Source organism: Kryptolebias marmoratus, linkage group LG15 (genome assembly GCF_001649575.2).
Source record: "Kryptolebias marmoratus isolate JLee-2015 linkage group LG15, ASM164957v2, whole genome shotgun sequence".
NCBI classification, from domain to species: Eukaryota; Metazoa; Chordata; class Actinopteri; order Cyprinodontiformes; family Rivulidae; genus Kryptolebias; species Kryptolebias marmoratus.
This window is the reverse complement of record NC_051444.1, coordinates 11,950,415-11,976,733: the sequence shown is the minus strand read 5'-3', so window position 1 is coordinate 11,976,733 and position 26,319 is coordinate 11,950,415. Positions and strand designations below refer to the sequence as shown.

Here is a 26,319-nt window from a genome sequence, read left to right as displayed (position 1 = left end):
AATGACACTAATCCAGAGCGCAGACTCATTATAAACACGAAAATTTATTTAAAAAAAAAATTAAAGAAACGAAAACAAAAAGCTGACGAGGCAGCAAAACTAAACGTAACAAAAATCCAAAGCAATACAAAAAAGCGAGGAGAGACAGTACAAGGAACGAGAACAATGGGAGACTAGAGACAACGAACGAGCAAGGAAGCGGAGAAAGTGACCAGGTTTTAAAGCTGAGGGTAATTAGGGGAAGTGGGCACAGGTGAGAGACTATAATTAGGAACAGGTGAGGATGGGCGTGGCAGGAAGACAAGTGCTGACTGAGGACAAGTGAATGATGACATAAACAGGCAACAAACAGGAAAACAACAATGACAATAAACCAAAAGAAACCAGAAAACAAGACATAAAATACAAAAAGAAACACACCCCGAAAACAAAACCTGGCAGTAGCCATGATATCTGTAATTTATCTGAGATAAATTTCCTTGCATTTTTTACCTGTTTGCTTGAAAAATTGAACATATCAGCAGCACAAGAAGCAGATCTCAGACATGTGGGTTTTATGTGAGATGAGACTTGTGCTTCACCTCAGCGAGAATAACATTATCCTTATATATGTGTGCCCATTGGTGTATTTGATCTGTGCGATTGACCTTGCTCCGTCTGAGAGACCAGACTCAATCACTCTCACACATACCATCACAGATCATGTTGTCATTCCCCATCATGAGAACAGTGTGTCTGAGATCATAGATCACTTTTACTGTCGAAATTTGATGTGGGTGTCTTTTCTTAGGGTTTGCTTGTTATATTCTCTGTAAGTGTGTGTGGTCAGAGCAGGTGCAGGAGGCCATCTGTAGCACTTCTGCATGAATTCACTGATCCCAGACCTGCTGAGAAATGCCTGTGCATGTCTAAATCGCAGACTAGGAGCAGAAGGATGTGGTGGGGGGGAAGGCTTACCTTCCTTTGTCACTCATCTGGAACTTATTACACACACAGACACTTCTTCTTTCTTATCCGCTATTCTCATCCATTTCCTCAGTTTCAAGAAATGCAGCTAAGTTTGGAAACTCATAAAGATAAAGTTAAAAGCGTGATAACAGAGGTGGAACGAGATGTTTTACATTCAGTCTGCGGTGGGGTGAGTGAATATTTTCCTGTATAGGGAGTGTGTGTTCACACGTGTATACGTTGTCTGAGTCCTTCCTGTACTTTACACAAAGTGAGGGCCAAATAGTGGGGAGCTGTCTTTTCTCATCAGATCTCAGTAACAGCAGCCTGCGCTCACACACATACACACAAAACACACACATTAAGAGTCAGTTAGGTCACTGTCCGGTTGACTCGGAAGCCGTCTCCATCTCTCTGCTTTTTCTGTCTGTCACTCCATCTTTGCTGTGGAAAGCTGAGGATGTGTTTACCCCTGCAGGAGGAAATGAATCACACACACACACACACACACACACACACACACACACACACACACACACACACACACACACACACACACACACACACACTGTCTGCAGTGCTGCTAAGACTGATTGAGTCACTCACAGAATACTGATGAACTCTAAGGTGAAGCCTGAAGAGATGAATAGATGTGATGAAAGGAGAGGACAAGAGGCAGCAGCAGATATGGCAGCTCACAGAAAAACATTACTACATAACCATATCCTTATTAAACTGTGTAATAAAGCTAAACAAATAAATCTTTTTTTATCTGATAATGTTATAAAATTCGCATCTTATGTGCCTAACTACTCCCAGTTGTGTTGGTTTTTCACATTCACACTCTTTATATTTATATTGAGCGGGAGTTTATTCTAAAATTCCCACTCATTTGGCAAAATGACAACCCAATTATATTTATTCAAAATGTGTAAAAAGCCTTTCTGGTTACAAAACCTGACTTTATTTTCCAGACGACTTCATTATTAAAATCACAGCACTCATTTTTCTCTTTTTTTTCTTCTAGTTAGTCAGCTTGGCTCTTTTTCAAATCTCAGCTAATTTGAAACAAGACTCTCATCTCAAGGACCAAACACCGTGTCCACTTTATCGCAGCTTTAGCAGCCTTATTGCTGTGTGTGTGTCTGCGTGGAGGTGTGTGTGTGTGTGAGTGTGGGGGGTGTGAGTGTGTGCATGTGTGTGTAACAGAAGGGTCAAAGGAAGTCAAGAGAGAATGGATGTTCAACAAATGTGACTGCTTCAGTTTTATATTCAGAACATGCAGCCAAGATACACTCTTCCCCTATTAAATATTCATATCCATTTACTCTGAATGTAATCAATACATGCTGCTTTGTTTGTTTTATTCATTTAATGTAGACATTTGTATTCTGAGCTAATAAAATACAAACACTTGGTCAAAGCTATTCGACAGCACATTTTAACACAAGTGTACCCTTTCAATGTACAGCATATTCTATTTTGGTAGAAGGCTTTAATTACATAAATGAAAACAAACGACAGCTGAAAGTAAAATGTATTAATGAAAAATTTATGACTGTATGTAAATTTATGTGTGTTGTGTGAGACCTCTTTTTTTAACTCATGAAAACCTCGGACATTGCAGACTTTGCTGGTTTGATCACATTCTTAACCTGCAAAATACAAGATGCTGGCCACTGGGATGTTGGTTACACTCCAGGGAAATTGAATACTTTAAATATGAAGTAGTATGAACGTGAATAAGCATCAATTCGTGACACCGTAATAGAAGTAAGAATGTGTGGCTTTTACTGCTGCTGCTCTTTTTGTGATGCTAATGAAATCAGGAGCTTGTATGAAAACTTTTGCACATACAGTGACAAACAATTGTTTGCTGCATTTAATGTCACGGTTCACCTCAGCCTTCTTTGAGGCAGTCTGCCATACTGAATCCAACTGGTTTGCACAAATTACAAGGTACTCTTTATCTCTAAACACCGCCCACCTACCCACCCACTCGACACACACACACACACACACACACACACACACACACACACCTAAAACAGACACACACCATCTACATGTGAGTACACATGTGGTGGTCTTGTGGTTTGTTTATGTAGCCAAGTAGGCTGCTCTCAGATCAAGAAGGAACGTTTTACTGTTAGATGAAGTGTTGCTTTGTATCCACATAACGTACACACACACACACACACAGAGGGTGTATTGATTGAGTGAAGAAAACAGGTTTCTTAGTGACAGAAGCTTAATTATCCACTGACTGGAAGAGCTTTTTAAATTGTGCAAAAGCTGTTTTGTCAGTCTGATACCAAAACCAATTATTGCCACAAACTCACAAACTCATGACAAACTCTCAAACCCAATGGCTTGTAGAAAATCCTGATTGCAAAAAATAACTGCAGATAAGCTGAAAGTTGGTGTATCAGTTTTGATGCTTGTTTTTCTGTCAGTCATCTGCCTCTTTATCTTTGAGCCTGATTGTTTAGATCTTCGAGGAGACGTCCACCCCATACTTAATGACTGGAGACACGTACATCCGTCCACACAAATCCTGAGCATTCACGACTGATGGATTGATTAGACGTCTGTGAACAAACAAAGCCAATCCATCACTACAATTCTACTCTCCATGCGATGATTTTCCTCTAATGTGATGCACTGATAAACTCAAGAAAAATCTGAGCTGGAGAAGCAGCTGTTCAAATGACAGTTTTGTCCATTTGCAGTTTTTTAGGGGTTATTTAAAACATTGAAAATGTAGACTTTTTACTGGGAAAAGAAGCAGAAGGACTGAGTTACTTTCTCACTTACTTTTAAGAAACAAATCTTTGTGTGGGGGGAAAAAGGTAGATTACAGATGGGCATAAAAGGGTTGAAGGGGTTAGAGGCTTTTGGCCCAGGGCTAGGGTTAGGGTCTCCTCAGGGTTGTTAATCTTTAAAAACACACTCAACCTCACAACACACACCTCTACATGCATGCCGGCACTGATACTGACAGTGATGGGAAATCACGAACAGTTATCCTCTGAATCCTTCATCCTTTATATTTGAGCGACTCTGTCTTGGTTTGTACAGTGTTTCTTTAATAAAACCAAAGTGATGTTTTTGTGTTACTTTGTTTAAAGGCTTGTCTTTGTATTTGCACACTTTCCGATTTTTACCACAGCATGAATAAATGGATGGGATTTTACTGAAGAGAAGCAGTGGAAGATGGTGAAACAGTTTAAAATGTTGTTTTTCAGCTAAAATTATTATAAATGCCATTATAATATGTGATTGCAACATAAGTGTAGTCTATTTTTTTTATTTTATTAATATTTATCATCAAGTTGAACTTCTTTTGGGACATGAATGTAAAAAATGGTTTGCACCACTTTTACTGAGCGTTTACCTTTTTAATAAATTGTTTACTGGCTTTGAAAAAAAAAATCTAGGAACTTTGCAACCAGATACTGTCTGACAGTTACTTATTTGCTCTTATTTTTAAATGTTGGTTATAAATTATTTATGGTTTGAGCGAAACGAACTGAAAAGCAGTTAATATTGTGTAACTGGTTGCTTTTTAATATTAGTTTTTACTCAGAGACAAAGTTTTATGAGTGATTCAAAAGTGCAAAGTCTCATCATTCATTCAACAGACGTAATAATGTAACAAAATTTAATACAAATTCCAGCTTTACATCTTACCTCAAGCAAAATAAAAATATTTCTTGATGTTTGTTTCATGTTAATAATCAGAAATGATATTGTTTCTTATTTATTCCTCAGCTCTTCTTCATTGTGTGATAAGCTGTTATGAGTAGAGTTATTTCTCCAGACTCCAGTCTAATTCATAGTTTTGTTTTGTTTTTGGTCTCTTCTCTCAGGACCCCTCATTCTCACTTCTCCTCCATGATAAGCTCCAGGTGCCCAACAGTTCTCGACGGGCGTGGAACGAGCGTGACAGCCGCTGTGATGTCTGCGCCACTCACCTCACTCAACTCAAACAGGAAGCTGTGCGCATGGTTCTCACTCTGGACCAATGGGATTTGTCTCCCACCTCCTCCCCTCCAGCGCTGATTGGACGATATGGTTCTCATGGACTTCCAGGACAAACAGGAGCATCTGGAGCACCAGGAGGTCCAGCGTCACGGGAATGGCCAGCTCAGTTTCTTCCTTCCTCCTCCTCCTCCTCTGCTGCTGCTGCTTCACTGCCTTCTCTGTCATCCACCCAATCACCATCTCCAAGTCCAAGCCAGACCCCGACGCCAAGCCCAAGCCATGGACCCAACCCCAGTCAGGGGAGTCCCTCGCCAGCACCAACATCCAGTTGTGCTCCAACAAACCCACAACTTCAAGGTGCAGGGCACAGGCTGGGGTCCAAGCCCAGCTCCCTGGGTCTGGGAGCTGGTGTGGACAAACGGAGTGGATCCCCCAGTTCAGCTAAAGCAACTGGTGCCCAACAGCAATCAGTGACGGCAGTAAACAGCCCCAGTAATAATGGCGGGAGCAGTAATAACAGCAGTGGAGCCGTTCTCAGTACAGCTGCTCTGCAGGCCCATCAGCACCAGAACAGAACTAATGGAGGGGTTACACTGTATCCTTATCAGGTAAGCATCTTACAAATGGATGTTTCTGTGCATTAGTGCTTTCAGACTCGCAGAGCTACTTTTCCTATACAAGGACACTGAAACTGTTGCCATGGAAACTGAACACGAGTTTTGTTCTTCTAAAATTATATGACCAAATGATAACAGGTTACGTATGTACAGATAAATGTACCTTTGGAGATGATTTGTACAGGCAGGACAAGAAAAGCAGCTCTCAGATTTTTCTTGCACGTCCACTGACCAAAGTGTTGTTCAGTGTCTTTTCTTTAGCCTTCCACATTTTATGCAAAGTAAAACATATCATGGGACACAAAAAATCATTATAGATGAATTAAACTGTCAAAATTTTATACCAAAACAAAAACAAATGCAAAATAAAATGCAGGCCTAATCGAAAAAATGTCAAACTTATAATTAACTCTTAATTTTTCAATGATTATCTTACCAAAACAAGAAGCATTCTAGCCTTTTACTCTTTTTAAGGGAAACAAAACATTTCTATCCATGTAAAATGCCTACAACTTTAAAGCGTACACACACAGTATCTAGGGGGTAAAAAATTGCCAGGGTTGTGTTTAACTTCTCCGACTGAAAAGAGGTCTGCAGCGAGGACAAAAAATGTCATCCATGGCTCAAAACTCAGACTACACCAAAACATTTTTAGAGCTGTAACCTATTAGAAAACTCCAACCCTCTCCAGGCTGGCATCATTTATAGAGCTTTCCTGCTACTAGTGGCCCAAATAAAAAGGAGCTGTAGCCGACAGCGAACAATCTGACTCATGGTTACACTATTCATTATGTTTAATGTCTCTCAAGGCATTGGCATTAAAATAAAATAGAGCAGAAATAAAAATAGGACAAAGTGAGAAATAATAATATAGTCCAGCATTGCAAAGACAAATTATGTCATGGAGCTCTCCACATAATCATCATTTCTCCTCAAATGGGGGAACATTCATTTAACCCGCAAAAACTAAACTACACATATGAGCTTTGGGGTTTGTTTTGCAACCAAAAATATTGTCTTTTAATTTAATAAACACCTCTCGACAGATGTGAGCCAAAATATCGCTTTCAGTTGGATTAAGGCTTGAAAGTACGGTGTCACAGTTCCATGTAGCAAGTAATTAAAAAGGAATATGAAGAAAGAAAATGTTTTGGAATGTGTTGGGAGTAGAGGGAGCAGGAATAAGAGAGAGAGAGAGAGAGAGAGAGAAGGATGGCAGTGGGGAGAAATTGCCTGAGGTGAAGAATGGTTTAGAGCTGTAGGTAGGAGGGCTGAGACTCCAGGGGAGATCCAGAAATGTGTGAGTGTGCATGAAAGTCTTCTAGAGATGTAATAATTCATACAGTGATAATTAGAACTCTGGGGACTCGGTGTCACACAGCCCAGAACTCCTTCACTCTACTTGTTCATGTCCGTTTCCTCCTCCCACTGTAATATTTCCCTTGGTTTTTATCCCACACACAAACAGAATTATGGGTGGTAATTCCTCTGACCTGTCACTGGAACTGCTTCATCTCAACCTTCCTAATTTACTCTTATGAATTATTTTGTACTTTATTTTTATTTTCATTTTTCTAATTTCAGATTATGCGATTTTTTTCTTTCTTTTTCATCATCATATGTGGTTTCTCTTGTACTTTTTGTAGGAAGTTTCTGTCTGCAGCACTAGCATATTTAATTGAGGAGCCTTTTCATTTAAAAAAAAATTTTTTTTTTAATTTTCTGTTAGTTGGCTGTACTAAAACTTATTTTTGTGTGTTACAGTATGTTGTGTGTGCAAAAAGGCTTTGCTGAAGCGTCACCGAAGTTGACGTTCCCTGTTTGAATGTTGTGTGACGGCGCCTCACCACATGACGTCATTATAGGATCTTATTTGTTGGTACCTGCATTGGGAATTAGAAAATGAGCCTGTATGTCTCCATTGTGACTTTGACAGTAATGTTGTTTCAGCAAGAAAAGAAGAACACAACAATAAATCATTCTGTTAAATTGGAAGATGGGCAAAAAGGGTAATTGTAAGGAAAGATGAGGAGGGGAAAAGATTTATGTGCAAAAAAAAACGAAGATGAAGAAGAGGCTTGGGACAGGAGAGATGTTAAAGAAGCTTTAATTCTGAAAAACTGATGTATATCAGTTCATTCTCATCATGGGACAGGGACATTTATGAGATGCTGTACTGCATCACAGATTTTAAATAGAAAATCTGCTTGCCTACAGCACAAACAAAGCAACAGCTTGGTGTTTCAGTATCTGAGGAGCCTTTTCAGAACGTCTTATAGCTGCAGACCACGAAGGCAAACCGACTGAAAACCCTCCTCTAACATATTCGTACTTTATAGCAAAGAGACAATCAGAAACACATGGACTGACGGCAGGAGATTTAAGACAGGCTCAAGTTGAAACGTTGCAACAAAATGTGTAGGATTTATTTAAAATGAGTGAATCTCTCCTCAAAAAGACAATTAACAGTTAGTTATTCTGATAAATAAAATCACCAGTCATCAGTCAGATGTTGCAGAGAAGAAGTGGAAAGAGGAGGATGCAGAGGTAGACTGAAAGAGGAAGCACCTGTCTGCCTCCACATCTGATATTAATATCTTGCTGTGTCAGCAATCTAAGAGGCGACAACCTCCACATTTCATATTTATTGCAGTTTTTCTCTGTGGTCTGGGTCAAATGAAAAAAAAATGGATTCACACAAAACAGACCTCCATTTTATTTTAACCTAGAGTAGATATCCAAAATGCAATCATGGTTGGAATATTCCTTCTTTCATTTACAAAGTTTTAGATATGGGTCATCAAATAAAACATCTGCTCTTCACCAGATTCAATAATAAAGCAAACACAACATTTGATGAACAACAAGATGTAAGATATTACACAATGTTAATGTTTAACATAAACAACCTGAGGTTGTACTGTGCAATTCTTAAAACAGCAAATAAATAAATAAAATGACATTTCTACAGGCCTCAGAGTGTGTTATGTTAAAACTCATGACAACAAAATTGGAAAAAGACTTCTCACATCTCTCTTTTCTTGGATTGGGAGCCAAAATGAAGCCTCTTCTCTCTGAAAATAACATGGTAACACAGTTTAAATGTGCAAATTGTCTTTTGAACTGTTGAGACCACAGCAGAGAAGCACACGTGCCATATTTGATGAAAAACAAACATGCAATTACAGCACAAACACCTCATACCAGCTGTCAGGCATGGGGGTGGAGGGCTGGTGATTTGGGCTTTGTTTTGCAGCCACAGTGGATTGTTTGTATTTTTTTTGCTGTGCTAGTAAAATGAAACTCAGCAGCTGAGTTGATCATAAAATTAATCTAATACCTGACCCCTTTTAGAGGTGATTTCCAACAAACTATCAGCAGAAGCTTAGATTATAGTTTATACATACAAAACTGAAGGAAGGTGCATTTCTCAGTTCAGGTGTCAGCTCTTTGCTGCATGATTTTATCTTTACTAGAGGCAAGATTTAAACCTGGCTTTTATGTTGTACACTTTCCTCATTTTTACACACACACACACACACACACACACACACACACACACACACACACACACACTGCACAATATGCTGTTGTGGTCACGTACAAGGACTAAAAAACAAAAGCTGCCGATGACTAGATAAAATGTTTTGACAACCTTCACTAAATCTATATAACTGTTGATCAAGATTACTTTAAAAGAAAGCCTGGCTACTTGGAAAAAGAATATAAAGGAGTTGGGAGTGGTCTAATTTTTTTTACACCATTGTCTATACAATTGAACGGATTTTCTAAGTTTTCTGCTATAACAGTATGCATGTTTTCAGATGACTTGAATTTTTTTTCTTAATCAATTCTAGTTAATCATATACAGTATATTTAGGGTCTTTAAGATGATTAATATGTTACTGATTTAAAAATAAACATCTACCCTTTAAAACTAGATACAAATGAACATCTTAGTTTTGTATGAAAAACAGAATCTGTGACTAGGACTAAAGTAGGACAATTGCTACAGAAAATTGTCTTCTTTTAAATCAACACCTAAAACACACAAAGATTTGTAAGGTGGAACTTACTGCTCTGTGTGTGTGTGTTTGTGTGTATTCGTATGAGCTGCTTGAATTGCCACAGTAGAGATTCATGTGTTCCTGTGTTTGTGTGTGAATCATTTATGTCACATGTATGGATTATTGATTATAGTTTTTTATGGTCTGCCTGAAGTCAGACAGCAGAGCATCTAAATCACACCCACACGCCCCAGAAGAGGCTCAGTAGTATTTGTGTCAGGTAAAGTATGTCTGTTGTCTATCTTTGTGTGTGTCCTTGAGTGTCTGAGTGTCTGCACTTCCCTCCACCTGTGTGTGTGTGTGTGTGTGTGTGTTTGTGTGTATGCAGCTCTACAGCATGTATATTTACCGCTGAGGGCTCCTGGGGTCAAAGCAGAACAGCCACTGCTTTGATAAATTGTCTCTTGTAAATAAGACACCTCTGTAGTTTGTATACCACACTCTTTTGTACATTTACGGGCTGTTCAGTTTTGACTTGCTGTCCATGCATTATTAAAGGAACTCTGAAGATATGAAATGAAGGACCAGTGAACTTCTTGAACATCTTCATGTGCATTTCAAATGCACATGGCACATGAGGGGAGGGAAACTGCTCTCACTGTGTAGAAAATGGTCCTACAGAAGGGTATAAACACTGAATCTGGAAGAAGGTTGTTGAATAATAGGTTGTTATCAGTGTCAGTGAACCAGGTCAGCTGGAACTGCACTGCCTCAGGTATATTTTCTACTATCATGATTAGTTTTGTCGAGACAGCAAAAAGATCTCATCTGAAATAAGAATTTCAGAACAGAGTGCTGTTGTTTATAAGTAATCTGACTGGATCACCTATATGCCTGCATAGTTTCCTGTGGTGAAAATGTTGGAGTCAGTAGCTATGGCAAGATGGGATTTCACTGCATCTCACTTTCTCAGAGCTGGCAGGTTTCTTTTGTCTTTGGCTACACAGAAGACTCACTCTGCAGAGCCAGCAGCCGGTTTATTCCCATGGCTGGTTACTTTTTGTTGGCGTTATTATGACAAACCATGTAGGAGTTGTCACAATTCATGATTCTGGGGTGATGGACAGGCCAAGGAGACAGGAAGGTAATACAATATGCACCGTGCACCCTTTAATGTGAAACAAACCCAATGAAGCTGCAGCAGCTGGATGAACCAAAGTAAACAGGGCAAGATCAGACATCAATTCAACTAAAAGCCATCTGCATGAGCCTGTGACCTGGTATTAAGTGTACCAGCATTATAATCAATGATTAGATGCTGCTGCTTAAAACAAAACATGAAATTCGGCTCAGAAATAATTTCATTAATTCAATATTTGTTGCTGCCACTCATGTGTCTGTTCTGTTGATGTGTGGGCAGCCGTGGCTCAGGTGGAAGAGCAGTTGTCAACCAATTAGATCTGCAGGTTGATCCCAGCTTTTCTACTCCACATGCTGAAGTTTCTTCAGGCAACACACTTTAAGTCCCTGAAATCCCTCTTCTCATTGATTGGGTGTGTGAGTGAGTGTATGTTGGATAAAAGGTGCTGCAAAGACAGCTGTGGACTGCATGGACTGAGCAGTGCTGCATAAATGCCTAATCTGAATGGGCAAATGCAATTTTAAAAACAGGAGCTGTAAGCTGTCACCAAGAGAGTTATATAACAATATAATTTATTTATATGTTATATACAGTATGTATACATTCTAATAATACTTTCATATATTAAACATCAAATTTATTAGACACTGAGGTTTACTATTTTCCCTGAGTGCTGCATGTTGTATGCTCATATTGAAAAGTCTGCTTTGTCAGCCTGAACACTTTGTTACTGGCATGTTTTCATTTAAGAGGTTATTTGTGCTCTTTGTACATCTGCAGACTTAAAGCCCATTCATAAAGTAAGAGAGGTTATTATCTACTCTGTTAGTTTCATTTCTTTTAATAGGTATTCAAACAACATCTGTTGAGACATTTTAGTCACACTGACAATATCAACCAGGACTTTACACCACTATTGAAAAAATGCTCACCTTTATAAAATTATGGGATATCAATGAATTGTCAGAGATTTACTATCTCTACCGGGCTGATCATCTCTCACATTAAACCAGCTTTTACATGAAAACAAAGTAGTTCTGCATCTGAAATGTGCACAGAGATACAAGGTGATCATCTGGCTGGTGAATTGACCTTAACAGTGAATATATCATTTTGGTCATCTATTTATTAAAGTTAAATATGTCTTTGTTTGCCCTCATGAGGCTATTGCACTTGGTCCATACAAATTTCCCCACAAGATACAAAGTCTGATCTGCTGTCGACATCCTGGGTTCTTTGCACTTTATTGAAAAGAACATGAAGTCATTTGAGCTTGTTCTTAACCCTCCCGTGGCCTTCTGGTCAAGTTGACCTAAGGTTACAAGGGCTTCTCTTCCTCTCTTCAGTTACGATGGCTTCAAGAGGGTTAAAACATTTTATGAGCTGAAAAATAAAACTGACCACATGAAAACCTAGAGACCGAGCTCAATATATGAAAAATTTACTAAGTTATAGACATTTTATTCCAAAAAAATAATTATTAAAATTGTTCAAAATATGAGCTGGGTGAAAGGAGAGAGAGATAAAAAGTGAAGAAAAAAAAGAAACAAAAATAATTACAAGGTTAGAGACTTTTTATCACTGGAGAGGTTTATCTGAGGTACACGGTGCATCAGCTGAATTTGTTCATTTTTTAGTAATTATACTTTATCAAAAGGTTTAACTTCTTTCATAAAAGCAAATATGAAGAAAGGGAGAATTTGAAGTCAAGGAAAAAAGTCAAAATTGATAAAAAACCAAAAAATTATATGTAATAAAGCATCTTTTAACAGGAATGGTCATAGGAAACAAGTCTGGCTTTGCTTACAGTATCTGATCATCTGGAAAAGATCAGGATAGAGACCAGCTGTATGTAATTGTGTGTATAATATGAATAGCATGAATGTGCAATTGGAATGAACAAAACTCACAGGTATATCTGTTTGGGCTGGAGAGATGAAGGGGTGAATGATCAAAAGTGATTTTGTCATATGTTCCAAGTTTGTTTCATTTGTCTTCTGATGTTCTCTGTTCTGTTCTTGTTCTTTGTCACTGAACCTTTTACAACACACCTGATTTGAATCAATGGGTGATTAACAGGCTTCTGCAGACCATGAAAAGGTGATTTAACCACTGAATCAGGTGTGTTGAAGCAGAGAAACAAGTCAAACATGCAAGATAGTGGCCCTTGAGGACCAGGATTGGACTCCCCTTTTTTACAGGCTGTTACATTTATAAAATCTATTCACAAAACACACAAACGAAAGATTTTAAAAGTAAGTTTGTATGTTTGGGAAACAAAGAATCCATAAAAAACAAGAATCTTTTAGTTTTTCTACCAAACAGTTGAAAAATAATCATTATTTTTATCATTTATAAGATGTGAAGTAAAATTTAGAGTCACCATCTAGAGTTTTTAAGATGTGTAGATAATTAATTATGGTCCAGATTTGTGTTTATTATCCCACTGGTGTAAACAGGCTCTCCTTTCTTCTCAGATCTCGCAGATGATCTCTGAAGCCTCAAGAGAAGAAGGGACTGAAGCTGCCCTGAACCGCTGCAACACACACTCCCCTGCACACACTAATTCACCGTCACACACCAGTTCTCCCTGTAACGCCCCAGCTGTCACCACAGCACCGACTGCCACCTCTGCCGCTGCCTCCTTCTTTGCCAGGTAAGATGCTTACTCTCCAAAACACCTGTGAACTCACTCTACACAGGTTATGAATGTCAGGATGGGTCATCTGGTTTTAACTTCCTGTTTTTGCTGAGAAACCTGAGACACTTGATGCATTTTGAACAACTGGTTTCACTTGATCAGGTTTAATCAGATGATAAATTAGGCTTATAAACCCTCTGAGAACTCTAAATCAGTGGATTGAAACATTAGTGCAAAACTCCATGTAATCCGATAATTATTACATTTAGAGCACTTAGAGGCACTTTGTGGGACTATGATTAAAGAGAAAATTGGAATTTCATTTATATTTAGATTATTCATGGGGTTAAGCTCTTCCAGAATGAATCTAAAGGTCCAGACTTTACCTCATTTATACAGTCTCATGTTTACTTTTTCCTGTTAGTCCAATAAAGTAAAGGTGACAGAAAAATGGTCTGAAAATCACTTTTATGGATTAAGTTGTTGAGAAAATTAAAGTAACTTATCTCTTGGTGAATTTGTGTATAAATCAGCTCTCCAGTCATCAGTCTCTGTAATCCAGTCCAGAGAAACGCAGAGCAGAACAACATAAATAAGACACGCCTAATACGGGTGCATTATTGATGAAAAAACATGGCAAACTCAAAATGAACAAGTGAATTATTCATGGGTTACAGGAGAGGATGAGCGTGTCACTGTGTCTGAAGGATTGCTGAGATGTCGAATCTAATGAGCTACTTTAAATCACCTTTTAAATAATACTGATGGTTTTTCTTCTCACTTTCACACCTTTTCCCTTCTGTTCATCTGCAGATAATTAAGTGTGTGTGTGTGCGTGCGTGTGTTTGATATATAACTGTTATGCTTCAGTGTGGCAGACATAATACTGTCTGTCTCTCAGAATACTCCTATACCACTCATAAATCACATGAGAGCACGTGCAGACACATGCAGACTCTGAGCTTTCTATGACGCACACACACTTCCGTGCATGCACACGTAACACCCCCCCCCCCACACACACACACTCTGATTTATGAGTTTGAACCCTTTAAGTCAAAAATATCTCTCAGTTTAAAGGTACTCATGTGACTCTGTAAAGATAAGTATCATAAACTGCATCCAACTCCTTTTCTCACAATAAAGACAGAGTTTTTTTAAAGAATCTGTTCTTAGCAATAAAATTGGGGTCTGTGTACAGCAGGTGTTGTGTTTCAGTGTAGAACAGGAGGGGCAGATCTGAACACGGCAACAAAAGTCAACATAACACCAGGATGTTCGCAAATTTCCAAACCTGAGTGATTAGTGATCAACAAGATTAGTATTGTCTGTAGTGTGACTAACATTATATTAGTTCTTTATGTATCCTGTTAATATGAATTCAACTGGAGGCTATAAAAATGTTAGTTTGTACAATTTGTAATATTTATTTAAACTTTTTTGCACTTTGTTGACCCAGAGCGCTCATTCACAGCCACCTCCACATTGACGCAAATGTTATTGTCCAGCTGATTCAGAATATCTCTGTGGGTTGTAACATCTTGTCTACTTTTCTGTCAGATACAGGAGGTGAAGTTTGTAATTTAATAACAGTTTGTTTAGAAATTATTAATCCCGTGGGTGAGAATCTGCCCAACTTCCAGATCTCACTGAACCTGAATAATACTGACGCCATCGCTTGCTCTCAAACACAGTGAAGTCTGTTAGTAAATCTGTACTGAACTGAGAGAACAGGTTTTATATATCTTTCTTTCTTTATCTGGACATTGCTGGGCTCTGTATCAGAGTGCTGTTAACACAAGTTTTTTGCAGAAACCAAGTTTAATTTGGAAAATACATGCACACCCAAGCACTTTTTTACTTGATCAACATGTTGGTGTGTGTTTGTGTATTTGAGTGTGTTTATGGTCAGTAGATGCAGCCATGCAGGCTTGTTAAATCCTGTGTGGGTCTTGGTCTTTACTGCATGGAATCACTTTGTTACGCAAACTCAATCTCTCTTTTGTTCACTGCCTGCACACAACAAAATCCCCATGTCCACCACGGGTCCTCTCACCTGATCCCTGTCTTCCGTTATTTCTTCTCCCTGTCTTCATGCCTCCCCACCTTGCTGCTTTCCCAGTTTCATTAAATTACATTTGCTCTCCTTCTCCTTCTTTCCTTTTGTTCTCTCTTCTCCTCTCTGTCCTCTCACAACTTCTCCATTTCCACGCTGACCTTTCCTTTACCTCCACTAATGCACATCTGAGTAATATCTTTCATTAGTACCGATCTGTCTGTGAATATGTCACACTTGCACAGCAGCTCTACATCTTCCCCCCATGCTGCAGTGGCCCTCTGGGGACGCTGAAATAGAGACTTACCATGGTGTGTTTGCATGCTTTCACACAATGGGGGCAGGGAGTTTCTATCAGTGCAGGAATTCTTTAACTGCATGCTCCAAGGATTGGATCTTTGGGGATTGGGCTGGCTGTATGTGCATGTGTGTGTGTGTGTGCTGCAGGAGGCGGCTGAGTAAATGAATAGGTCCCAAGTGAATTGGTGAATTGGGAAGGCGTTGTTATTTTGGATGGAGGATGTCAGTGAGAGTGGGGGCTGCTGTCTCTTTTTCAGCCCCTGTATACTTTGTGCTGCTCTTCAATGAGAAACATTTTCATAAGGTGATAAATGGGCACCAGTTTGCAACTAATCATAATGGTGGATTAATTATTCTGTTGGTCAGTGAACAAATTATATGCCTGATCACATCCTGATAACATTTTCTGTTTTTGTTCTTTTGTTCATATTTCTATAGATAAGAATATATATCAGCGATTCTATTTAAACATACACTGGAAAAACACTATTTGGTCTGCAGACCATCTTGTTTTTGTTTTTTTTAAATATTAGTGTTTTTATTAGGTTCAAGTGAGCACTAGCAGATTAAAAAATATTCCAGAAATCTGTCTTGTGTTTAATATATTGGTGTTTCTGCCTTTAACCAGACAAATAAATGGTGAGCCCATTTGTTTGCAGCACAACAGACTGATTTATAATGAAACAGAAAAAGAAATAGACTTTGATCCATATAAATTATTTTATTCTGAATCCAGAAGTCATTTGTTGACGACATGCAAATGTCAATAGATAATGTCTGTAAAGTCAGTCTTCTGTCCTCGCCAGGTCAGACCTAACACAACACACACAAACACACTTTCATTCATTCACCATCGCTCTCTGTCTCTTCTCCTACCTCCCTTCGCTGATGGCCTGCTAAACAGAACGTAATTAACCACCAAACCACTGACACAGCTCAGGGACACCAGCTATAAATCAGCTGCATGTGTAGATTCAAGTGAAGGTGTTTGTGTGAAAGGTGAAAGAAGACAATGCAGCGGCTTGTTACAAGCCGAGTTACTGATGACCTGTGATGCTTTCTAACCAGAGATAGACACTCAAAGTGGTTGAGAGGAGAAGAGTCTGAAGCAATCAATAGACCCAAGGAAAGCAGAGAGGATATATGGAGGTCAAAAACGAAAGCAAAACGAGACGATGTAAAGTAGCACATAATGAAGTAAATGGGAATGTAAAAGATTAGAAGTTGTGATGAGAATGTAATGGGGGAAAACGATGAATAGACTGATGCAAAGCAAGTACAGTTAACTTTATGGTTAGATTGGAATAGATCCAAACCTCAGGTCATTCACCATCAATTCCCACCAGTTCCATGTGTCGGCTTGTGCTGCGGTCACGTTGTGCCGTAGACTGAATGGTTCAGAGGGATAAAACAGAATATAACAGCAAACACCGATAGAAGAATCATAAGCATATTGAAAGTGATGTGGTAATTTAATCAAACGACATGTAAAAACCACAGCAGCCCATTCAGCAACAGCCCCACATGCACAGAAAATACAATAATGCACAGCTGAAGGCAATCACATCTATGCATTACTGTGGTGATAGAAGGGGAAAAAGTAGCAGGAATCCCCAACAACACAGAAACCGCATGAATCCATCACTGTCACATCCCTTCCTGCAACCATCTGCAGCACTGCAGCAATCACAATGAGCTCTTAATTCAGTGAAAATAAAAAATGATAAAAAAAGAACACTTCTAAGATGGTAATTTGTTCTAATATCTTGAACAAAAGGGTCTTGTGGCACCTTAGAAAGAAAATGTGTTCACTAAAGTCATTAATATTTGAAGGCACAGTACATTCTTACACCCAGCAAACAGTTTACTTTAATATTTTCCTGGTGATTCATAACAGCGCTTTGAATGTTACACCAATATAATAAGAAAACCTGTAATTGCCTTTGATTGCATTTCTCATACGTAAGCTTAGCCAGCACACGGTGAAAAAGCAATTAGTGGTCTTCTCATGGAGGTTTGTTTCACGCAGCGGGCAACCACACACACACACACACACAAGGATTCACACACAAATCTCCTGGGAGAGTCGGTCAAATGGTGAAACGCTTCATCGTTCCACGGGTCACTTGATCCACATCTCTCTTCCTCTCCCTCTTTCCCTCTGCTCTGTTCCCTCTTTCAGCGATTGTCCTCCTCAGTCTCATTGCTGTTTCTGGCTGCAGTTAATTGAAAGCCAATGGTGTGAAAATATGGCTTCTTGACAGAGAGTGCGTCGGGGCACGAGGTCTCTCACTTATTCCTTCTCTCCTTGTATAATCTTTGGAGTATCTGTGAGAATTAAAGCAGAACTGTGCAGGAAGCTCTGCCACCGCTGTTTTAGAGGGCTTTTATTGGATTAAATTGTTAATGTGTTACAGCAGCTTCAGCGGTGGCTTCCTGAATCGCTGAGTATAAAATAAATCACGAGTAAATTTGATTGCAGTTTCACATGCTTTCCCTGAAAATAACTTTCACTTAAGCTCATTTCTGTCTTTCTGCTCGGCTGTGGTTATTGTATTGAGACAGACTGTGATATGATTCAATACACAGTAACTCGGTTAAACAAAATATCACCACACACGGGCTCTGTTGGCAGATAAAACATGTGTTTGACATTGTATTTACCACTGAACCCCAGCACAAATACTTGTTTTCAAGCTGAAACCAAAAACATTAAGGCACTTATATGTGAGCATGATAATGACAAAATGACAGAATGGGAGACCATTTTTGAGCTTGATATTAACTGTTGTCTCTTTTCTATAAATTACTATAATGGAGGTTAAAGCTGCAATTCAGTCTGTTAAAAAATGCGGATTATTTCTGCTAAAGACACATGACAGAAAGGAAGGAACAAAATCTATTATTAGAAAAGTATAAATGGTGAGAAGTAATGTTGTGCTGAAGGAAGCGGACATAAACTGGGTGTCTAAAATGTCTTAGGCCATCCCTTATTTCTTTATATTTCTGCTTCTTATGAGTCATACTCTCTGTCAAGATCATTTTTCTTTTGAGCAAATGATCTCAATCATTTCTAAAGTTCTTTTAGTTTTCTATTTATTTTCCTTTCCCCCCCCCCTTTAGGACATGGGTGATTTTTATTTACATGAGCTCCTGTTGGAATTACTAAAAGGAAATGAACCTGTCCCTAAAGAGATGATACTAGTGCTTGTTTGTAATTATACAGAGGTTTTGTATTCTGACAATTACCATATTGTTATGGTTGCTCTTTAATAAAGCATTAGGATACAGATAAACCCTTTTGTGCTGTCATTCTCCCTACATTATCTGTATATGGGGGAAATGTGTTTTTATTGTATTTGTAGTCATAAAGTGTTGTTTTGACACATGAATCTCCTTCTCTTACCTTCTCTCTCTCAGAGCGGCTCAGAAGTTGAACCTAGCGTCCAAGAAGAAGAAGCATAAAACTGCCGCAGCCGCAGCTCCAGCGACATCTTCTCCTCTGTCATGTGACCCTCCTCTGTTCCCGACAAATTTCAGCTCTGCCTTGCTGAAGGCGCCTCCACCTGCCCCACCTTGCCTTCTCCGCGCAGCCAATAAGATCAAAGATACACCTGGGCTTGGAAAGGTAACTTTATTTAGACTTTTTTTTTTTTTACTTTACTGTAATGTACACATGTATATGAAACCTTTTATTTGACTCAGAAATGACTGAAATAGCATTTTAACTCTGCAGTATTTGTTTATGGCTGAACATACTCAAAAAGGTAACGTTAAACTAAAGCCCTATGAAGGCAGATGTTATTGTTATTGTTAATAACTGGGGTGGATCATGGTTGTGTTGAATGCAAAGGGAACATTTCACTAGCAGAGGGACAAATAAAATAACCATGAACTTTTGGAAGCAAACATTGCACCATCTGATAAGAAGATAAAGAAACCTTTAAATCTACATTAAACTCCCCCCGTGGACTCATGAGATGAGTACATGCTGGGAAGCGTTTTCCGCTCCTCCCCAGATGCACGCTAAATTGAAAATCTGCGGCTCTAACTTAGAAAAGCAGCTTCTGAAGGACAGGCAGGGAGCCTTGCAGAACATAAAGCCTTAAAAAATAAAGAAAAGATGAAAAAATAAATTAAGTGTTATGTGTTTACAAGCAGCAATGTTTTTGACTGAGTAGAGTTGGTGCTTTTATTATGTAGGGTTGACAACCAACCAAAAAAAACAACCAAATATAAGATGTTGAAGTCAACATTATGAAAGCTTTGTTTAAATTATTACAAAAATTTGAAACATTTCACTTTTTTCCTTTTGGAAATAAAGTTAGAAAAGACTCTGCAGTGAAGATAATCTGAATTAGAGTTGTTTTGCTGAAGTTTGAGAATACCTGCTTACTATTATTATATTATCATTATTATTATTTTCATGTTTCCTAATGAAGAAGCAGAAAGTGTTTAGTCTTTTTTATTGTCAGCCTTTTTCTTTATACAGTGTGAGCTACAACAGTAAACACTGTATGTAGGGTGTTCTAAAGTTTAATATAGTTTTATAAAAAAAAAAACACCTGTCACTACAAGTTAATACCAAAGAAGAGAAGCGTTTTCTCTGTGCTGCAATTTTTTTTTCTAAACAACTAAGTTTGTGGTACTAAAACTGTACAAACAATGATATAAAACAAAAATATCAGCTAATATTTTTGCAAAAATAACACAAAATCTAGGATTATGTACAAATACATTGTGTTTTACACATTATTGTGTCACCTAATGTGCTGAGATCCTAAAAAGCAGCTGAATTTGTATCAACAACAATCCTGAATATCAATTACTGCTTTAATTTAAAGTGGTGGTCATGTTAGAAAGAGCTGTTGTTCAGTTCAGAGTGCTGGAATGTGCTGAAATATTGAGCTGTTTTATTTTATTATGACCTTCACCAGTTTATCTAAGTGTATCCACTGGTGTGTGTGTGTGTGTGTGTGTGTGTGTGTGTGTGTGCCTGTATCTCCCCCGTTGTACCATGCCAAACCTAACCTAATGGTTACCACGGTAACACATTTCAGGCTGACAAAAGTCATCTGTCACCATTGCCAGAGGTTGATGGAATGCACGTGTGTGTGTGTTGTGGATGTGGAGGGGTCCAGGCACACACTTGGCTCTCAAGTGTGTGCAATATTGATCGTCCATGTAATGAGTTTTTAGTGTCCCCTCCTCCACAGTTTGAGTGAGAGGCTCACTGACTTTGTGTGTCCTCGCAGCTGGGAAACGAATGAGTGCAGGACACTAGATCAAATAAAAATCTTGCAAAAGTTTCCATTTTTGAACGCACAGAGAAAAAGGATCCTGCTTTTGTGAACATATGAACGCATGTATGGATTGTTGGCATTTAGTTATGTGCCATCTGCTAAAACCATACGCTGAAACTCTCTGTCGACTTGTCATTTTAAATATGAGAGAAAATATGTGCGTGCTATTTGTGTTAAATACCAGATGAGACAAAAAAAAACATTTCTCTGTTCAGTTTCATTTTATTTGTAATGAGTTGTAGTAAAATGTTTCTTAGTGAGATTAATTCAGGCTGACACAACCAATTAGTTAGAAAATCCTTTTGGTATTTAGAAAATACTCAATGCAGCACAACTGTATAATGAAACCAATCCGCAGAAACCAATATCTCCTTTTTTAAAATAATTACCAAACTGCTTAATGTGGTTTGTATTTATCTTCTGTGTTGTTTTGATCTCGTCTTAACTTCTGCATATTAAACTACTGGGAGGCATGATTTATTTTTAAAATGTTCAAGTAAAACTAATAAGCTTCAAAGCTCAAAGGAAAGAAAACTATGTTTTCGGATTTTTGACCAAAAGGCAATAAATGAGTAAACTAATGCATTCACTTTTAAGTTAGTTATATTCCAAATCACTCCAATCATTTATGTGGCGTTCCTTAAATATATTTCAGGTTTTATTTTTGATGCAACATGTTTTACTTTCTCTTGCCTCTCTGAGTTTGTGTCTCCATACCTCCATATGGAGTTGACAGATGTCCTCTCAGTTGTCAAGGAGACCAAAGCTCACATATTGACTCACACGTGCAACAAATGATGCTATCAGGGACTCATAATATGTTGTAACCACATACTATACAACACTAGAAACCACTCACCCTCTTCACGTGCTTTGTTTTCTTTTTAATACATCCCCTCTGACGTTTCATGTTAAATACGTTGATTATGGATGGCTGCTGTATCAGATATGACCGGGAGGCGTCATGTTTTTCATAAAAGTGAATGTCTTACAGCAACTTGTGCTGTGAGACGATATTTGCAGATGCAGGGAGAGACAGAAAACCAAAAAAGGAGTTTTAGTGAAGCCTTCACTCAGATATGAATACCAGATACATATAAAATAATAACATTTTTAAAAAGATGCAAATTCAAGCATCTGTGTCATGCAAAAATGCTGATAGCTGACAATTAATTAAAGTAAAACACCAACAAGTGTCAAAACAAATAAATACTCAACAGGTATGAAGTGTAATTGTATGCTTAAACACCAACATTCAGCCATTAACAATAATATAAATCACTTTAAATATAATGGATAAAACATAAAAATAAGTTAAACAACATATACTTGATAAAAGTAAGAAATGCTCTGTTAAGCATCCTTCATAAAATTTTATAAAGAAACTCTTTTTCGACAAATGGGAAAAACAATCATAGTTTAGTGTTTCTATGTCTTATTGAAAGATGCAGGAGATAAATTTATGAAGCTCTTAGCTAAGCTAATTATACATTTAACTGAGCTAACAGTTTCAGATTTACTGAACTTGAATTCTTGTTGCAAATATTTTGGCATGAGATACAAGCAGAGGGGAAATGGTACAAAAGGCAACAAACGGTAAGCGATTGCAGCTCGCTGACATCAAATCAAAGACATTCATACACACACACGCTCAGGCAGACGTATATGGGCAGAAAATGGCTGTTTCGACATTCGTCCAGTAAAAATGTTACCGGCTGAGGAGGGTCTGCTCGTGGCTGAAATGGTATTTCCACACAAACACTCACACACACAGGGCTGCATGCTCACAATTTCATAGGATTACAGTGAACAAGAAAAACTGTCAAGGAAGCGGCAAAGCTCCCCGTGGAAGTGTGTGTGATACATCCTGCAGAATACATGAGGCTTGTCTGTGACCATAATGGGGAGTTAGTGTTCGCTCTGATGTTAATATGGCAGAAAACAGATTGAGACGTTACTTTTAAAGCCAGGGGAAATCAGCCTGCACAGGTCAGGTGCACTTCAGCTGCTGCTGCTGCTGCTGCTGCTGCTGTGTGGAAAAAGGAAGAGAAAGCACTTGCTCTTTGTTTCTCTGTCAGATGACTTGACTCTGTCGTATGCATTTCAAACCCACCTCTTTTATTTCTGCACACAATGCTTTTCTACATATTGCCAACGAGCTCCATCTCACTTTAATGAGACAGACAGTTGGGAGTCTTCCATTCAGACCAAAAAATCTGTTTTTCTACATGTGATGATCTTATTGTATTATGTGCAAATGTAACTTCTATGTTTAGCCGTGCTGGCAGCGCTCACAGCCGTTGCGCTCCTCACAGACTCTTCCAGGTGTGAAACACATGAACTTGTCACGGTTTTGCCCCAGGGCTTACAAATCCATCTTTAGGCTGTCACTTCATTTGCAGTTTTCTGTCATACATGATGTACACGGAGTTTATCTCACCTGGAGAGGGATTGGAAATTTTCTAAGGAATGCTATCATAGCTGAGAGGGGAACCTTGTTTTTGTCTTTTTGTCTTTAGTCTCCTCTATAAACCTATCTACAACTGATCTCTTATCTAAAGGATGTATAAATCGTATCTTTGCTTCCTTCTCTTTTATCTCCACCTCCATTTTCCACTCTGTGTCTGACTGACAAAGAAGGAGCTTTTTCCTTTCCTCTTTCATCTCAGCAGGCTAGCATCTGCACACACGCGCATGCACAGATTGCGACTTGACCTTGGGGGAAAATGATACTATGACAGCTAATCAATTTTTAATAGCAGCTACAATTCCTCTCAAGCCACAAGCTGTGTCAGTGTCATCGGCGAGCACGTGTAAGTGCATTTTGCACGGGAATGCTTGTGTTTTAATGCCCATATGAGTGTGTGCCTTGTTTCTAAATGAGCCTGACTCTGTTATGGCAGTGCAGTACAGTAGCCACTTTGTTCCACCTCATCACTGAAATATTAATGTGGTCAGTGTTGGCAGACCTGAAGGATGTGAGGGACGCACACATATGTACACACAGAGACACATTCAGTGTTTGAAAAGGCGTCCTTTGCTTTTTTTCTGGCTTATATGTCTTAGTTAAAAACATATACTATTTAATTTCTTCAATTAGCAACATTTGCTTTAATTGATTAATATGTATTAGCAAATACTTGCATCTCAACCCATCTTTTTGCCTATTAAGTGTCTACATGTACAACCCATTCAAACCCAATATTTAGCTAAAGAAACAAAAAAATTATCAGGTAAACCTCACAGTTCCTCACCTAAAGTTATTTGTGGTCATTTCAGTATTTTTTTTCATCCATGAATGAACATAATGTTTACCTTTTGTGTCAGACACATAACACAAAGTGTTATAAGTAATTAAAACATATATATTAAACATATATGCAGTTTTGACCAACTTTAAAATATATGTTTCAGGCTGAAATCGTGGGTTTACATCTTGTTTTGTTGAATGAAATCATTAATCTGTTGTTTTAATTACTAAAGTTCCACCCTTCTAAACGCAAACACAGGTGACTCAGTCTTTGACACTGATTCAAAAAGACTCTTCCTGTCAGATTACGCACAAATTCAAACCTCAGAGTTTTACGGTCGATGTCCAGTGAGCTGAGCTGAAATGAATAAATTAGTTAAAATTAGAATTGATCAGAAATCTGAACTTTCTATTCCCATATGCTACTTGTATTTATGTCTGTGTGCATGTGTTTGCACAAATGAGTGTTTTTGCAGTCTTTTGGAGCCAATTAGAGCTCGATCTTAGTCTCTTATTGATTTTCCAGCCAATAGCAATGAAGCTCTGGCACGAGGGACTATCGAACAAACTTCTCCCAGCTCAGGGACGGTTGTTGTCATTTAGTAGAGTTCCTGGGCTAAAATTGGCTCAAACATTTGCCTGAGTGTAGTGTTTAAAGTGAAGGAACAGAAAGATCTATATCCAGCGGTGTGTATTAGTGGTGAGGCCAGTTTCTCAGGAAAGCTAATATCTGCTCTTTATTTTAGAGAGGAACTCTGAGCTGGCAAACAGGCGTGTCCGATGCAGTGTTGAAGACAAACAAAACACTCAGAGAAATCGGAACTAAAATATTAATGCGCAGAAAACGTGAAATAGGTTCAGTTTTCTTTGTTTGAGGTTCTTCCCACCTCACATCAATATATTCACTGCAGCGTGAAGTGTGAGAGGAAGGTGGAGAGTCGAGAACTGATAATAGCGAAAGCCTGCAATTCGTCTTATTTGTTCTGAAGGAAGGAATGAAGAGGAAGAAATATCCAGCAGTGCATTTTTTTTTCTCAGACTCTCAGGAAGGGAGAGGTCTATTCTGTTTGCATCGTGAAACTGAAGCAGGATGGAAGAGGAAGAAGAGTAGAGATAGGAAGTGGTCGGGAGAGAGACAGGGGGCAAGAGCTCTATGTGAGTTGCATAAAGAGTTATTCTCTCGCTACCCCCCCCTTCATCTTCCTTCTCTGAAATAGACATCAAATAATTTTCTCTTTCATTTTCTGCATCAAACAGGACAAAGAGTCCATTAGCTTTGACGCTCATATTGGCTCTGGTACTTTTCCAGATGTATTGATTAAAACAGGTCAATGGTCCTCTGTGAATATTGACTGCGATGTTTTAATAAACAGTGAAAATATTTGATCTTGGTTGAAACTTCAGGTTTTAAAAATGGTTATCAGGTGACAGCGGTTTCATGTGCTGAAGTCAAAGTTGATTCTCAGACTATTGATTGCTGCACAATTTTCTATTTGCTATAATTGGGATTGAGAAATAAGCTCATATTTTTAGTTAAAAGAAAAAGAAATCCCTTCACACATCTATAGTTGCTTGTTGTTGTTTGGTAGTTGACCCACAGAGCTTTGATAGTTTAGAGGAAAAAGAGGGAATAGCCCATTTCATGAACACATTTGGGAAACCAACATAAAAAAGCACTGTGGCTCTATATATACCTCACAAACACATATTAACACACACCTTTCTAGCTCTTAAACATGACGACAAAATGGACTTTTGAAGAGTTACGTCTTATATTGCGTGCAACTGTGAAATCCTTCCCCTCAGGTGCTTTCTAATGTGATGGGCTCCTTCATTGGGGTCAGCAAAGGGCCCAGAGGTACATCTAGGTGTGTGTGTGTGTGTGTGAGAGAGAGAGCAGAGGTATGTTTATGTGTGTGTGATTGTGTTATGCTTTGTTATGATATTTCTTTTTAACTCTTGACCCAACATGTCACACAGGTTACATCCTTATTGTTTTTAGAAAGCATCTCAGTCCAAGCTTTGTCTTCAACTGTGGTACAGTTTTTAGCACAAATACCCCCCCCCCC

General features: G+C 38.5%; 1 protein-coding gene across 2 annotated transcripts in view; it reads left to right on the top strand.

Annotated features, from left to right (window-relative positions):
- kif26ba (kinesin family member 26Ba) overlaps positions 1-26,319 on the top strand; it is a 71,925-nt gene that overhangs the window by 19,932 nt on the left and 25,674 nt on the right. For both annotated transcript variants that reach the window (XM_017418751.3, XM_017418750.3), the window contains exons 3-5: positions 4,821-5,543; positions 13,178-13,356; positions 19,118-19,325. In XM_017418751.3, the coding sequence (XP_017274240.1) occupies positions 4,821-5,543; positions 13,178-13,356; positions 19,118-19,325 (1,110 nt within the window). The remainder of the gene's footprint in view (positions 1-4,820; positions 5,544-13,177; positions 13,357-19,117; positions 19,326-26,319) is intronic.